At 41.4% G+C, this 17,658-nt stretch overlaps 1 protein-coding gene across 1 annotated transcript; it reads right to left on the reverse strand.

The window, feature by feature from the left end:
* Window positions 1-533: 533 nt before the first annotated feature.
* On the reverse strand, window positions 534-14,348 carry katnal1 (katanin p60 subunit A-like 1). Its single transcript, XM_036525134.1, has 11 exons — window positions 14,274-14,348; window positions 13,255-13,420; window positions 11,576-11,736; window positions 10,062-10,224; window positions 9,200-9,327; window positions 8,835-8,940; window positions 7,157-7,315; window positions 6,592-6,718; window positions 5,694-5,828; window positions 2,618-2,744; window positions 534-745 (listed from the first exon to the last, which is right to left on the reverse strand). The coding sequence occupies exons 2-11, from the start codon at window positions 13,414-13,416 to the stop codon at window positions 547-549; spliced, it is 1,467 nt and encodes a 488-aa protein (XP_036381027.1). The 5' UTR covers window positions 13,417-13,420; window positions 14,274-14,348; the 3' UTR covers window positions 534-546.
* Between the last annotated feature and the right edge of the window lie 3,310 nt (window positions 14,349-17,658).

A 17,658-nucleotide genomic window follows, 5' to 3' on the forward strand; every position in this document is an offset into this window, starting at 1 on the left:
AACTCCCCAACCAAAAGCTACAATCTTCTGTCAGGACATTTTACTGTTTCTGCTGGTATGTCATACATTCAACAAAAAAATGACAGACCTGCCAAATCCCATTTATACTGACATCAATAAAATAACAATGACAATGAATACAAATTAAGTTAAAAATGAAGGAAATAAAAATGGTCTCATTAATGTACCGTATGACAAGTCCAGTGTAAGAGGGGTGGTAGTGCATTTCAAGAGACATGACATGAAAGGTGTTCAAATTACCTAGCTGCTCTCCAGAGACTAAAGTAAAAAGCATAATCATTCACACAGTCTGTTAGGTATGAAGTCATGAGAAAAATGGACCCTCTTAGTGCATTCCTAAAATGTTAGGCCATTTAAAGAACGAGAGGATGACATCTTTTTCAAGTAATAGTTGAGCCTACAGCAGGCATCAAAGATTGGGCTTGAGGGGCTCAGCAAGGCAGAGACAGTTTTGGGAAAACCTGTGAGTGATACAGCCCAGGCCTCCTTTCTCAGCAACTACCTGCCTGGCCCCACCGAGCCCTGCTACACAGATCCAAACTCTGCCATCCAAGACTGGTACTTCTCCAGGTCAGCCGCCGAGACGGACTTGGAGATCTTCTTGAGGGCAAGCTCGAAGTCCTCCATGGTGACAGGCATCTGCAGCTCCTCCTTGGACAGGGCCCGGATCTCCTCTGGACTGAGGCCCTGGATCCGCCGACGCATGGCCATCATAGAGGCGTCCCTGGGAGCACAGGGCACAGCAGCCCATTAGACACCCCCTCCCCGCCACGGCGGCACCCGCAACCTCAACAACGGAGCGCAGCTGTGAACTCAAACCGAGACTGTGGCCGCACGCATTAACAGAAACACGGCACCAGTCAAAACAACAATCATCCTGTTTTTCATCTAGCGCTTTCAATCTTGCCCCCACCCCAGCTGTTTGCCGTTATGTAATATCTGGTAGTGCTTGGGAAGTGAGCGGGGAGGCATTCGACCAACGGCTAAGGCAACAGCACTGAGGTCCCTGACATCGACATGCACTGGCACAGAGCACCCACTCACAGGATAAGAGTAATTCCCACAGGACAATATAACATTGGAATTCTTTGAATCTGGATTTTTAATGATGGCTTTGGCAGGCAGCAATTTTTTTTTTTCTGTTTGTTTGCCCCTCATCCACTCGCATTGTGATCTGCCACGGAAAGGATTATAATAACAGGGCAGAAAAAAAATGACCTTGACGTCTGCTCCTTGGACCGCGAGAATGTTGTCAGCGCTGATACGGCAGAACGAACACGGCGTGCAACCGCATTTACTCAGCGCGCGGCTGCCGGGGACTGTGGCCCGGCCTCACAACGGCAAAGCTGGACTCTGTGCCTTTAGGAAACCCAAGAGAAATATTTGCAGCTGCTGTGCTGGGAATGAAACCAGCATAGCAGGCTTTAAATTCTACTTTTCCCTGATTTTCAGCAAAGATTTCTTCTTTTTCCATTTAGCAGATTATATATTCAGACATTCAGCTGGCATGTTCTACACACATGGCTACTGTATGCCCCCCCAGCCTGCTGAACATGAGGGTTCGCCCTTAGCCACTGCCTTAGATGTTTGCCTTCTTTTGAGGATTACAGAAATTTCACATTGCTTCCATAGTACATGTGACGTGCAGTCAAATAATGAGTCACCCTACGGGTCGTGATCTACTGCTGTAAAAAAAAAAAAAACATGAAAACAACAATAAGTCAGCCAACCAACAATTAAGAACACAAGTTGTCAGAGTAGAGAAATGCCTCTTTGATACACTCTCTGGCTCTCAGGGTAATTCAACAGGAGCAAATGACTAAACAACAGAGGTGTTTGCATACAGTGACTGTGTAAATGAAACCCTGGGCAGGCAGATACATTCTAGTCTGGGAAGCGATCCAACATGCGTAACTGACAAGCAGCAGTTCAAAGATTGACAGGACGCCACAAGTTAATCAGAGCTCGGGAGCTCGTGCACCTCCGCCTGAAACAGAGCCAGCCAATTCCTTCAGCAAACAAAGCAACAGAACCCACTGATAATCAATGAACAAAGTAGAAGACGCTCTTACATAAGGCAGTAAAGCACTGCACAAGTGGGTGAAATGAACGATGTTACCCCAGCCAAAATGAACGTTTAAAAGGGATTAAACTGTGAGTTTTTTATGACAGTTCTGTAAAACATCCCCTGAAAACCCATGTCAGCGTATTGCACCCAACATGTCCTCAGCATTGTTCATGCAAGTTTGACAGTAACGTGTCCACAATATTACATTACATTATTCTCATTTAGCAGACGCTCTTATCCAGAACAACTTACATAGGTTACAATTTTTACATGTTATCTGTTTATACAGCTGAATATTTACTGAGGCAACTCTGGGTTAAATACCTTGCCCAAGGGTACAGCAGCAGTGGCCCATCGGGGAATTGAACCAACAACCTTTCGGCCACAAGCCCCACTCCTTACCACTACCACTATATAGCGCAACCTCAAAATTATAATATTCTGTAGATTTTAGAAAACTGATATAACTTTGCATCAGTACCTATTTGTGTGTGTATCACCAACGGGGGGCGTGGGTTTAAGACAGACCTGCATACGTTGGTGATGTCTGCTCCGGAGTAGCCCTGGATCTTCTCAGCAATGAGAGCGAGGTCCACGTCAGGAGCCACCTCCACCTCCCGGAGGTTGATCCTCAGCAGCTCAGCTCGGCCCTTGGCTGTTGAATAGAGCAGCGGAAACAGGGCCGTGAGCGCCAGAGACACACCTGTGGCACGCGGTGCACCAGCCCTGCTGCCCATGGACTTGGACTCGGAACACTCCGGAAAGGAAGTTCCAAACTATGGCCAAGGTCCATTTTGCCCCAAATTCTCTCCCAACTTTTAGGAAGCTAACCCAGCTGTCAAAAAGCAGCCAAAGCAAGACGTATGCTGTTTTTCAGAAGCACACCTTGACCTTTCGCACTTTTTGGAGCACGTGGCTTATGACAGCTTCCGTGCGGCCTGCGTTATCACATTATCGCTACAATCTTCACAGGCTTAGTTGACACATTTTGTTGCTTACATCCTTTAAGCACAAATGACGTATTTCAATACATTCTATTTTCTCACTGCAGACGTGTGGATAAATATGGGATGGTATAATCACAGCACTAATCATGGCTCCATTTTGCTGGCAGACAGCCAGTGTGTGTGTAAAGCCAGAGCACACTGGGCATGATAGTTGAAGAGACAGAATAACAGCAGACGAAAATGAGGAATCACTTTGACTACAGTTACTAATCAAGGTCAAGCCTGGACTGTGTCATTTGCCAATACTGACCGGAAATCTACAGCAGCTGTATTCTGCTGGGATTGGGTGGGTTGTGCTGGTCAGGCTCCCTTCCTCACACCACTCAATAGCACCCTCTAGCAACTCATCAGGAGCCTGTGAACTCCTCAGATGACGTTAGCGGGGGTTGCATCTGTCCACCGTTTGGCATGTGCTGTCCTGTAGTGCACTGTGGGACTTGCAGTGTGAAAAATCGCAACTGGCTGCATATGAGTGTGCTGGAAAACTGCACTCCTCATTAGGCAGGAGTTAAGGAGAGGTTAATGTGTATATGATTGCTGATTTCAACATCAGGGTGAAAACAGCCAAAAATGGAAAAAAAGGAAAAACTGCACTTAAAGTCAGCAGACACACCACCACTGATTGTCTTCTGACAGATTCATTTGCAAAGCTAAACGTTTGCCAAGCACTACAGCTGAAAATGAGAGTGAAATGAGATATAAATATAGATTCATATTTATAGATATACCCTCCTAAAAATAACTACTGTAACGACACTTGAATGTGTAATCATACATTTATTTTTCAATCATGTTGCATTTTAGAAATTGAAAGCTTATATAAATGATTGCATAAGTCCCCTTTTCTACGCGCAAAAATTCCTCTTCCAATACCTCCTATACACAAAATTTATAGTTTATAACATTGGTTGTATAAGCTCATATACGAACTTTACCTCAGTCATGCTGCCAAAAAAACGTATCCTGCCCTACTCTAATAAATAATATCATACAATCAGGCACCAGTAACTTCAGTTTCTTCAGAAGTCAGACACATGTCAGCTTATATCCTCAGACTCTATTTCCTAGTGTCTTAGCATTTTAAAGCTCCCAATGTGGCTGAAAAGCACCCTTTGTCCCACATAATGTCATATGTTTAAGGTGCATTGTGAAGCAGACACATATTCATTAACTTTCCCTTTATTAAAATAGCTATCATAGGAAATTGATCTATGAACCTATTCAGTGCTGTAGCCATACACTATTTAACAGTGTGTGAAGACAGTCTAAATATACAGCTGCTGAAATATGGAATGACATTTGATGTGGACAGCATTACATTTAAAAGTGGAGACAGGCAATGTTCACCTCAAAGCTAAGGTACTACAGAGACAGTTCAGTGTGGGGCCACCACCAGCGCACATTTTTGCAAACCCCCAATATGGTGTGCCCACATAAAATAGATAAGGATAAATTTAATCTGCCAAGGGTCATGTCAGTAAAGTTATACAACAATGCACATAAATTTATTGATATCCCCCTTGGCAGATCTCATTTTATTTTACTGTCAAAGTATAAGTTCATTTATAATTACATTTCTGATACTGTTTTACCAACGAGCAAATCACTTACACTGCTTTGCTCCTATAAACACGTGTAACACGTAAAAGACTATGTAAGAACCGCAACTTGCCCCAGATAAGTTGGCTAAGCCATTAAATAAATAAATAACAATGAGTGTATGGGACCATTTTGAAGTTGCAATCAGCTTTAGTTGTTCAGTTGTTGATCAGCTTTAATAGTTAATGCTTTAATAAATACAGGACTGTGACAGTCAGAAATCAAAATGTATTTGTGTGACACTGGCATGAGGGCCTCTGAGTACCAGGGAGAGTGTCTCAGGTGTGGGGAGTGACTCATTACATGTCAAATGATGTAAGGAGGTTTTGACACCGACTGCCTCAGAACTTGCTGACATTGTATCAGATGGTATAAAGTGATGAAAGAAGTGTTCCCCACCTGTTCAGTCTTTGATTCTGATGTTTCCTGCAAAAATCAATAATTTTAAAACTATGACTCAGTTTTGGTTCTAGGAATTTTTATGGACCTGAATTGTGGGTGTCTAAATGGGTCTGAAGTTGTGATGGTTATTGTTTAAGTCAAGAAAATTACATTTATAAAGTTTATAATGTTTTGTACCAAAACAATTTGTTGTGTCTTTAGACTTTAATTTGAGGAGTACAGCTCCATGCTACTGGTCAGAAATATGGAAATTAAATAATTTGCTGTTAAAATAAATATTAAAATTGTGGAGCATAGAGGCTTAAAATGGGTTTTTGTCTGTTGATTTGGATTCCTTGGGTGCTCAATTATTGATGCAACCATTGCTAATCTAAAGCTAAGTCTCAGTGTTGCAAGATTTACAGGAAAAATGAGAAACAAAGCTGTGTGTGAGGTGTAGAGAGTGTGTGTGAGGAACGGGCAGAGTGTGTGAGGTGTAGAGAGTTTGTGTGACGTGTAGGGAGTATGCAGTATGTGGGTGTGTGTGAGGTATGGGGGACAGTGGGGACTGAGCCAAGTGATATGTAGAAAGTGACTGAGGAACAGGTGAGCCTCACCGGTGGGCAGTGGGATGTAGATCCTCTTCTCCAGCCTTCGCCTCAGTGCCTCGTCGATGTCCCAGGGGAAGTTAGTGGCAGCCAACACCATGACCATTTTGGAGGGGTCATCATTTTCAAGCGCACCCCCAACACCTGCACAAAATCAAACGCACCCTATATTGCTTTATCAACCCCTCTGCTAGTTCCAACAAAGAAGGGAGACCGAGTTGCCAAACCTGAAGGTCACTTTTCCCCTGCCGAATGACCCCTACCGCACCGCAGCTCAGAGGGAAAACATTTTCAGATTAGATGACTAGCGCTTCTGAACTGAGCCGACAGAGAAACGTTGAGGGTGAATTGGGCAGCTGCCTGCTGTTGAGTCGGCAGCGAGAATGACGCAGCAGAGTTACTGCGGTGTCCAGACACATCACAGAACATTGTGTTTTCTGGCTATGAGAGTACGTTTGCAAAACTGTGTGGAGGTGGGTGTGCATGTATCCGTGTTTGCACGCACAGAGTGTGTGTGCGTGTGTGAGTGTGTGTGTGTGTGTGTGTGTGTGTGTGTGTGTGTCTGTGTGTGTGTGTGTGTGAGCTGAACCTGTCAAACCCCTGCCATTCCGCTCACATCCCCGAGACTGCGTTGGATTTCCAGAGAGGCTCGGAGATTAGATTGTTATCATCTGTCTCACAGCGTGCTGCTCTCTCTCTCTCTCCCTCTCTCTCCCTTGCTCTCTCTCTCTGACAGCGGCAAGACGACAGCCGGTTTCTCCTCTCCTTGTCTCAAAGACATGATCCCATCTGCGGCTGTGACTCGTTTGCATATCGGGGGGCCTGGCGATAATCTAGGGGGCGGCAGGGTTTGGCAGCTCCGTACATCGTGTTTTTGCAATCTGTAAAACTGGCCCTTATCTCTTACCATCCATCTGCACCAGCAGCTCAGATTTCACTCTGCGACTGGCCTCGTGCTCGTCTGATGTTCCCCGTCGACTGCAGATGGAGTCGATCTCGTCAATGAAGATCGTAGTTGGGGCATAAAATCTGGCCTGTTTAGGAGACAATGGGTACAAAAAATTTTATTATTGTTTATTAAATTATATTGTTTAATTAGTTATATTGTTGAAATAGTTCACTGTTGGTTACTGTGTTAAAACATACTTTTACCAATCCCCACTTGATGTAGAAAATAAGGTGATAAGCGGAATGGTAATAGGCTGTAATGTGTAGTGAAAACAAAAATCACACACACACACACACACACACACAACACTATATCACATTCATTTAGCAGAAGCCCTTATCCAGAGCGACTTCCAGCACAAGAGAACAGAAGTGTATCCATGCAAGTTAAATGAGCAAGACCACCAAACACATACATAACCAACAGGCATAGAATCTGCAACGCAGCTGAAAGCTGTTTCAATTCATTTACACCCCCACCCATCTCACCACACACACACACACACACACACACATACACTTACCATTTCAAACAAAAGGCGAACAAGCTTCTCCGATTCACCTCTGTATTTGGAAGTGAGTGTAGAGGATGACACATTGAAGAAGGTAGTCCCGCACTCGGTAGCCACCGCCTTTGCCAGCATGGTCTTCCCAGTACCTGGCGGCCCCACCATCAGGACTCCCTGCGAGAGAAAAATACCCACCAGCGTCAGTGTGATGGATGATCAAGGTCAGAACTCATTTCCTCTTCTATTTTCAGATCCCCTGTAAATTAATTATCTGAAGATGTGCAACTACGCCTCCTGGACAGGGCTATTACCGTGATGCATCTCTTTAATACCGAGTACAAAAGCAGTGGCTCAGCTGTAGCAGGCTTTAAAGCATCTGCTAACATTCAGCTGGGGGCTGAACCCACAACCTTCTGACGCCAGACCAGAGACTAACCATAGGCGCATGGAGCACCAGGAACAGGTCCTCACGTCATGACCGAAGATTTCAATGAGCATTTTGTACGCGCACGACAAAGCAACATCTACACACTGAAAATAAGCCAGTGTGCCACTTCACAGTGCACAGTTGTTCTTCTTGAATCAACAGCATGACGATAAAAAGAAAACCATATACCGACCTGAACAGAAATGGCTGCTGTGCCTTTACTATTCAAACACTGTTGGAAGGGATTGAATTTCTTGTCCTTTGCAATGGTGCCACCCCCTGGATTGTAATGGTACTGACTGAGATGTACAAAAGGGGGAGTCCAGCTGGACTATTTTTAATTTTGAGCTATTAATTCTTTTAAGTGTTGCAAATTCATGACAAAATTCAACACAAATCATGATGTCCTGTCAAAACATAAGTAGGACATGAACCAGGTCTTGGTGGTTGAGCAGATGCAAAGGAGCTAGAACGATGAAAATTCATAGGATTCTGGGGAACAGGGAGGACAATATTTTTGTCAAATCTAATTAAAATCTGCAAATAAATAAAAGTAAGGTGCCAGAATTAAAAAACTAAGGTCAGAGTCAGTGACCTTGACCTTTGGGACCTGAATATTAGCAGGGTTCTAGCGACACTTGAATGAAGACAATAAATGCCAAATAACAAAGACCACACAGGTCAAAAGACAAGACGTTGATGTATGCTGAGTGTATCTTACTGTCTGCAAATTGCTTCTGACACGCTTTATCTTTGAGTGACAGATACTGTGAGCTTCAAACGTAGTGTTAATTCACTGCAAACTGCTTTTCAGTCTCTTTATGTCATGATAATCTAGGGATAACTGTAACTGTTTACAGACCAGAAATCATTTTTGTTAAGGAACCATGGGCCTACTGAGGGGCAGAGAGGCAGCCAAAAAACATTACGTCCCTTTCGCTGACTTTGTCCACAGGGAATAACCATCAGCAGTTTAAACAATTAAGCGCTTTAAGTGTATAGAATTAGATACCTGGAACAGGATGTCCAGACTGCTCACTTTTACCCAAATATCAAAATGTCCTCGAGCACAGCAATAAAGAGCACCAAGCTTCATAAACAAAGGCAGGTTTTCAGATGATCATGATGTGATAGGCTTTGGCACCACAGATAGTCTCAAACACACACACATATACATACACACACACACACACACACACACACACACACAGGCCTCTGCCAGGTGATCTTACAGAGTCTGGCAGCCTCCTAGGGGCACAGTGTTACCTTCCAAGGTCGGCGGATGCCCTTGAAGAAGTCTGGCATCCACATGGGCAGCACCACCGCCTCTCTCAGCAGCTTTTTGGCGTCCTCCAGGTCAGCAATGTCATCCCTGCAAATACAAACCCCCCTCAGCAATCAAGTTGCTTGGCTTGCCCTATGAGGCTCTCCCCTGCACACTCCCTGACAGATGATCCCAGCATGATTTCTGCACCTAATCTACAACAGCATTGCAGGATTTAACTTCACAAGAGCCCAGTGTCCAGAGTTCAGTACTCTAATCATATGAATGGCCATTCAGTGTGGCACAATTACTAAATTTTGAAAAGAAAAGATAACAGAAAAAGCTGAAAGCAGAGGTTCATTCATACCAATGAATATTGGGATTCCTGGAAACAATGTCTCTTTCGAGGGCTTCCACCAAGTCGTTGTCATACCCTGTGCTGTCAAACCTCTTCAGCTCACCTTCACCCACACCCTCATGGGCATTTTTCTTCCCCTGAAAGTGACCGCACGGGATTAGCAGATAAATTTATTGACTTAATATCCTCCCAGAATCGTTCACATAAACCACCAAAACAAGGTTTACTGTTAGTTCGCGTTATTTGTACTCATCCACCCAGCAGGACATTTGTAGGGTGCAATACAGTAAATTTGTCTTTTAAAATACATTTTAAACAGAAATAATCCCAAATCAGCAACTGTGTGAAGAAAGAAAGGATTATCTCTACTGGAAAAGGCCAGTAATTTGCCAGAATACCAGTTGTTCTTTCAATTCCACAGGTATATTGGCTAGAGATAAATCTGGCTGAGAAGGCAAATCTGGTAACCATGGATCACAGCCCTCTCCACTGGAAAGAGCTCCTGCTGCCAGTAGATTTAGAAAGCCAAAATGGCAGGGCCATGAAGGTGTGGAATCCAATGATGATAAAAAAAATGCACTTCACACTTTAGCCAAACTGGCCTACTATCTCAGTTTCAGATTTGAATACCTAGAGGTATGGTTACAGTTTCTTGATGGCATAAATTTGAGCACTTGAGAGCTCTGAACCATGTCAGCCATTTAAAACAAGCTGACGGCTGGAGCACATCCTTCCTTAACCAAAATTAGTAATTGGCTGATTCAGAAAAACACTATATTTAATGGAAAAACTGCAAATGCTATTGTGCTAATGTATATTGTTAAGTGAAGGTAAATCGCTATCTCAAGGTGTGGAGTGACAGGTCAGATACCTTATCCTCTCTGGCTTTGGTTCCCTTGCCATCCCTGGGCCCAGGCTTGTCTGCCTTTGAGTTGGGCTGTGCCCGGCCCATAGGTCCGCGGTGCTGCATCCCTGGGGAGTCCTTCCGTTGTGGCTTTACCCCAGTATTGGGCCGTTTCACCTGGGTGGGAGCTCTGCAGGTAGATGCAACCATGGGTGTGGGTCATGTGTCACCAAGTGTCACAGCCCATGTTCATAAAGAACAGGGATGCTGAAGGCATGTCTGATCACCATGCTCAGGTCTAGTAATAGGGTTACTAGGGACATTTAATAAACATATACACAATATTTGAAGATTTTAACATATTTAGCTTTGATCACAATGCAAAAAAGACAAATTGTGACGCAAGATAATAGATCTCATTCCCTGGCATTATACACCATAGATGCAGAGTTAGGTCCTGTGTCACTAGAACTACCAGCATAAAGAAAGATATTACTAGGGTGATGTATTTCAAATGGCTAATTAGTGAGGTACGCCTAAGTGGCAGCTCTCGTATCTGCACAGTACAAGGACATGGGTTCCAACTAGCCAGCAAATGTGTATGTAGCTAGTTATTGTACTACTTTGCAAATATAGCTGAGGTTTACAAATAGGCAGAAATACTTATGGTATTTAAATACCTTGTCACAAATGCTAGGTAATGTTTTGTAGTATTTCTTTTGTTGCATAAGAGTAGCTTAATTAGCTAGTTATCTGGCTAAATTAAAGATGTCCATGGTGAAATGGATAGTCAGCAAACACGACATTATTTGTGTGAATGAAACATTATAAACCGTACCAAACTTCAGGATAGTCATGTTATGACTGTTGGATTGTAAAGTTTGTTTGAACAATGAGGTACAGGGAACACAAAGTCTATCACATCATCTGTTCTACGTAGGATTAATTAACAAGATAAATAACATTACATTATATTATATACAAATAACAAGCACAGGGTAAAACAACACTAATGTGTTATAATGGACACAAGCCATAAATGAACCAGCCTTGGTATGATGGCTGATGTAAACAGAGGACAAAACTGAGTGAAATACAACAGGCTTAGGACTTGCTGATTTATGCAGAAACAGAACACATAATGTTAGGGAAGTTTCCAGCTTACTGGCTCCAAGATGTGCATAATGAGGTAAAGTATCTGAATGACTAGCTAGCAAACAAAATTAAGCTATTGTTAGGGATTGAGCGGGAAATGAGTTAGATTTGCTGGCTAGCTAGTTCACCAATATTATAGAAAAGACAAATGTATCAATTGCCAAGGTACCAGCAGTTACTATGTTTCAAGTTTACTGAAATACTATGCAATGCCCTGTACTCCTACACATGTTTACAGTCAAGTATTCCCACTTGTGTAGATGGTTACGTCAATAATTAGTGGTCAAGATCTTTCCCCAGGGAAGGCCCAAAGGCCTAGGCATTGCTGAACAGCTTTTCTTGTAAAGCTGCACTTTAAATGAAGGTGAGTAACGAGCAGTGTTTACCTGTGTTCAGCAGGGGTTGGGGGTGGCCACACTGTGGGGTCACGTGGACACTCCTCTGCCTGTGAGGTGGGGAAATCCACAGGCTTGTCCACCTTGAAGCTTTCTAGAGTGCTGACAATGCCCTTCACTTGCTCGTACTCCTCCACCAGTTCCTGCCTCACCTAGATATCAAAATCAGAGGTACCATTTCATTTTCTTGTGCTTTCTTCCTTTCTAAACCCTTACAAAACACCCTAGTGGACCACTGATTCTACTCTCTGACTCATATAGAGACCTTCAGCAAAACATAAAATGTTTAGAATAGTTTTGTGTGAAAATACAGAACATTTAGTCCAGACATTAACATATCACTTTGATTCCAAAGTATCACTGGATACGGATGTGGGTTAAAATGAATTTTTCTTGTTAAATGCACAAAAGTATTAACCTCATGAGGCCTATACAATATAAAGACAGATTATGAGTTATTATAGTCTGTTTGTAAGAAGAAAGTCACTTTTTTAATTGGTTACCAAGTCTTGGGTCATGATGTTGTGTTTCTCTCTGCCTCCACTAAATTTGTGACAGTTGATATAGAGTATATGCTATAGCCCATCATGATAAATTGGGGACCACTACTAATACCTGAAATTAAAATTTATACAGCCTTTCTTTATTTAATTAACCACTGCTTAATAACAGTAAATTAACTTATGTGTTCAGCTAAAATGGCTACAGTGACACATAGATGGTTTCAACTGAATTATAGGCTACAAGACCTGGTCCCTGCAGCAGGCCCAATTTCTCTACATGCTGTGGATCAAAAGAAACCTATCACTTCATAATGCAAGAGTGTTTTTAGAAATACACATCCTGATGCTACAGATCATTGCATAAGCACTATATCACCTCATTAGTCAGATATGCTTTGGCACAAATGAGCCTTGTAGAAAGAAAGAAAAACATAGAAGAAATCAACATGCCCATCTTATCAACAGAGCAACTCCCTTGCAGTAGGTCTGTTATCAACTAAGTGTCCCACAGGTAAGTGACACACTGCTGCTCATCTTCTGTAGTGTTCACAGTCAGAAAATTCACTCACATCAACAATTTCGCCTAGTGATCCATCAAAAATCTCTTTGTTAGCATGTACACTGATATTTTATTGAACATATTTAACACAGGAAACTTCATTATGCTGAACAAAACTTGTCACCAATAAGTGCACTCTAGCAAGTCCACTGTGAAACTCACTAGCTAGCTGTCAGTGTGACCACCACTAGAAGCAATACAAATTGCACATCCGACACACATGCTTTGCATCAAATTGCACATGTTAAGGCACCCTGTCACAACCTGCCTGCACACCCTAGAAAGGCAAGTGCTTGCTGACTGGTCTCTGAGCCTTTATCAACGATTTATGCAACAGTCACTTGATCATATGCTCAATAGTGAATTGTCAATATCCAACTGATGAATATTCAAAATAATTTTGGTTTACTACTTTAATACTACTTTCCAAAATGATATATGCATGAGTGATGTTTTATGTGCAGCGTAATTCAAATCCAAGTATTCAATGTAGTATGCTAAAACACAATAAAAAATGGATGGAAGCGTGAATTGGATGAAAAGTCAATACACAAACACGTTACATACATGTTTTCCAACACCACTTACATACTAACGAACTCACTTACCTGTTGCCATTTGACCTTCAATGCGGGATCCCTGACTGACTGACAGTGCTTGTGGATTTGTTGCATCACGCCCTGATAGTACACCATGGAGGAGTCGTAGTTGCCAAGCAGGGCATATTCTCGCCCTTTCTTAGCATTGTCGCAAATCTCCGTCAAATTCATGTTGCTATAAATAGGGAGACATAACACAAGAAACATAACATTCTAACATCTTTTAATTCAACAATTTCAACAACAACACATTGGCAATGAAGAACAACGTGGAGATACTGGTACTGAAGGTAAGTAAGATAACTGAACAAGATTATTTTGTACAAAGTGACATCTTTCGAACTAGAATAAATGTTCCTAGCCAACAACAACTAACGTGCCAGGTTGCCAATAATGCAATTAATAACTGTGATATTTGCCTGTTTAATGCGTGTAAGCTATATTTGAATAGTAATAGTTGTATAACAGACAACCAAACTTTAAATAATTTTGCATGTAGAAACACCGCTCAGATATCTGACTAAATGGTCAAATTATTGTTTTTTTTTTCTTTTTCTTTTTTCATTTTAGCTAGCGAGCTAGCCGAAAAGCCAGCTAGCTTGTTAACTATTTGTCTTTAACGTTATGCCTTCCTGCAAAATGTCCTCTACAAACATATTAAGTTTTGAACCATCTATTGCAACTTTCATTTCATACAATGTATTTTCTACTATTTTAATCAATTATAAAAAATAAAGCTGTTCTATATCCAGATGCTCCCGTTTTGCTGCAATACACATTGGGTTTTGTAGTTTTGTGCACGTTTAGTTTCTTTTACAGGGCGACTGAATAGAACGACATTACCCAGAAGCAGTCACGCAGTTTACGCCCCAGATTTAGGCCACAGACAACAAAACGGATTGCATGGCAACACAATATATCCTCGGGTTTACCAACTGCAGATTAAACACGTACGCGATTGGGATGAAACGACGTTTCTCAAGTAAATATCACCAATACGCTGATATTAAAATGGACAACGTTTTTACCTCAGAAAGAAACACTTATTTCTGTACTTCTCTGTGGCAGTCCGTTACACATCGATGTTACCATGGCCGCAGACCGACGCTGTGGTTTAGAATGACGAGGTGAGGGGGGAGTTTCCGTCTGAGTGGCGTTCGGCACAAGCAGTTCCATTTGAATGAGTGGAATCCAGAGAGGGTAAAGGGCTTCTGACGCTAAGATATTGTAGTTGTTCAGTGTTCCAGTTCATATTTAACTAGGACAAGGCTTAAGTACATGGGCACTTGTCTTGAGAGGTGCGTTTGAAACTATCTTCGTTTAGTTTGTGACAATTGTGCAGTCATGAACATCACTAATACTTTATCTGTCGTATATTTCTTTTTAAATTACCTACAGATTTAATGCAATTTCTGGCCACTGAACTTTCTTTTTGTTGGCATCCAGTAAAACATAATTTGGTTACATCCCACCTGTTACCCTTGCATATATATAAGTTGATACATTTGGGATACTGATAGCTCACATTGTTACATAACATTGTTTCTCATAAAAAGTCACACTTTAAAGTTCATAGATTGTACATTTGAGATGCAACAAACCTGATGCAGAGGTACCTCCAGTGAGTCCTTTTATTATAAAGATCAAATGTCTCTCTTCCAGTATACATAAAACCAATGGGTTTGTCACATAACAAATAGAAGAAAATGTATGATATACTGAACATGATGACTCCATGCCGGGAAAAGCAGCATCTCACTGCTGTGGGGCTGATGTGGAAGATGCAAGCATTCTTTTTCATTAAAACAGGAATTCATACCATTGCCAGTCTTTGGTTTGTGGTTTGGATATAAGCCAACATGGAAATTGTGCATAGCATAATTCTGTAATGCCTGATGCAGTGTGGCTTTCACTTGTCCTAAATTGAAGCTCTGTGGTGTTTTGGGTTTCCATTTGTGGTATAAAATGGGAGAATCTAATCTTTTTTGTTATTTTTTTATGGGTGAGTAGAACCATTAATAATCCAGACAAGCAATGAACAGATGAAGTGATCTTACAAAGGAACCACAATTTGTTTGAAGCCAGATGAAATTCACAGTTACTCTCAATCAACAAACCACTAGAACATAAAAATTATGGTTAAACCCAATTCAAATCACTTTCTGTATTGAACGAGTAAACATAAAGAACGTTATTGGCAGAGAGAATAATTCTTGTCCCCTGAGTGGTGGAACAAGCTGCCTATAGCTGACAGAACAGAGGTGTCTTTGGCTAACTTCCGTCAGAAGTTAAGACCCACCTCTTCAGACTGTACCTCAATCCCCCTACCTAAGTGTGATTTCATATTTCCCGTATATTTAATTTTACATGTGGTACTTTTAGTACAGGGCATGTGGTAACTTTCTGTTTGGAGTGGTATATTCCTACTGTAGTAGAAATTTTGTCATATGTATGCACTGAACCAAATATGCACTTGTGATCTCAGCACTATGTTTTTCAGTGATGCATGTAGTGCCCTGTTGGTAAATTTCTTTTATCGAGTTTCATATGAAAATGTTTAAAAATTTGGGGTTATTTCTTATGATGTACATCATCCTCTGTTCTCTGCGAAGAGAAATTGAAGACTTCCAAAACCTGCAAATCAAAACTGATAGGGCCCTGTCCAAGGTACTGTATGCTATCATCTGTTTTTGTTTTGACACATTTCACACAACATACTGAATCTTTCATCCCAGAACCAGGAGAGAACAAAGACCACTTTACATTCCATTATATTACATTAGGTTACGTTCGTTGAGCAGACCAATACAACAGAAGTGTATCCATCCAAGTTAAGTGACCAGCAGTATCAGACTAGGCTAACAACACTCCCGGTCCAGCACAACACCATTCAAGCACTACCACAATTTAACTTGTGCTAACCTGAAAACAGACAGTAGAAAACTAAGGGAAATCAAGTGCATGCACTCCCATATATCACATAGTCATTAGATCACAGTATCCATAAGACATTGCAATACTACAAGTAAATAAGTGGGAAATAATACAAGTAGCAGGTGCAAGGGGGTAGGGATTTAAGTGGAACTGAGATGCAGTCTGAAGGACTGGGTCTTCAATCTGTATCAGAAGATAACCAGTGACTGCTGTCCTGACCCCCATGAGAAGTTCATTCCACCACTGGGGGCCAGTACAGACAGGCATTGTGGCTGAGTGGAGTGACCCTGTCAGGAGGGGATAGTCAGTTGCCCCAGGGTTGCAGAGTATAGTTATCTGATTGATATGTAAGGCTGGAAGAATGACTGGAGGTGTGAGGGGGGTGTGTCATTCACTGTCCTGTATACCAGCACAAGGTTTTGTACTTAATGTGAGTGATAACATCTCCTGCAGATCAGTACCAGGCAGGCAAATGATAGCATTACTTGTGTAATGATAAATGTATCTTACTAAGGATTCCCATTGGCTTGGTGAATGATACTTGTATTTGGCTAAATACATGTACATGTATCCTACTAGTGATACCCAATTTCTCTCATTTATCCTACATGCACATTTTTCATACATTTATCCTTTAGATACACATTTATCATACATTTATCCTTTATTCCACTAGTGATACCTGTGTCTGGTTATGGTCAGCTATTACTTATCTATTGCTGGCTATTTAGAAATTATGTGAAATTGATGAGGAAAAGAAGGTAAACGTAATAAAAAAAATTTATTTTTTTTATTACGTAAAAAAAAAAAAAAAAAACTCAAAAGACAGTGAAGGAAATCATTACAATATATTTTATGCAATATCTTGTCTCAATTATAGTAGACCTAAAATCTAATCACTTTATACCAAGAGGCAATCACTTCATCAAGGTTAATCTAAACCTGTCAACAGCTTATTTAGTTATCCCCTTAATAATGAAATGGACAGACACCACTCACAGATGACCATATAGCCTGTATTCCACCTATTGGTGTTGAAAGTAACAACAGGCTAAATCAGATTTACAAGTTTAATTCCAGAAATTCTGGGAATTTATTGCATAAATAGAACATTAGGACAGGTTAGTTTGGGCTAACACAGGCCAAGTTTGTCACGCCCACATGGACAGTTTGATTTGATTGGAAAATGTGCTGCTGAAGACATGTATAGATGAGTACACTACATGCTGGATCTGAGGGCTATGGGTTTAATTCATGGTGGAATACTTTGTATTTGTACCCAAAAAGAGGACACATTCATACCGCAATGAAGAACTTCATCAAGTTTCCCCACATCAATATCCACATGTTTTTTTTTTTTTTTTTTTTTTTTTTTTGGTCCAAAGAATTTCAGTGAATTTGTGGCCACCCTGTGGAATATTCAGCTTGGATCATGGTGAGGGAAACAGCTACTCAGAGCTGTTTACTTCACAGCTGCTC

Source organism: Megalops cyprinoides, chromosome 3 (assembly GCF_013368585.1).
Source record: "Megalops cyprinoides isolate fMegCyp1 chromosome 3, fMegCyp1.pri, whole genome shotgun sequence".
Lineage (NCBI taxonomy): Eukaryota > Metazoa > Chordata > Actinopteri > Elopiformes > Megalopidae > Megalops > Megalops cyprinoides.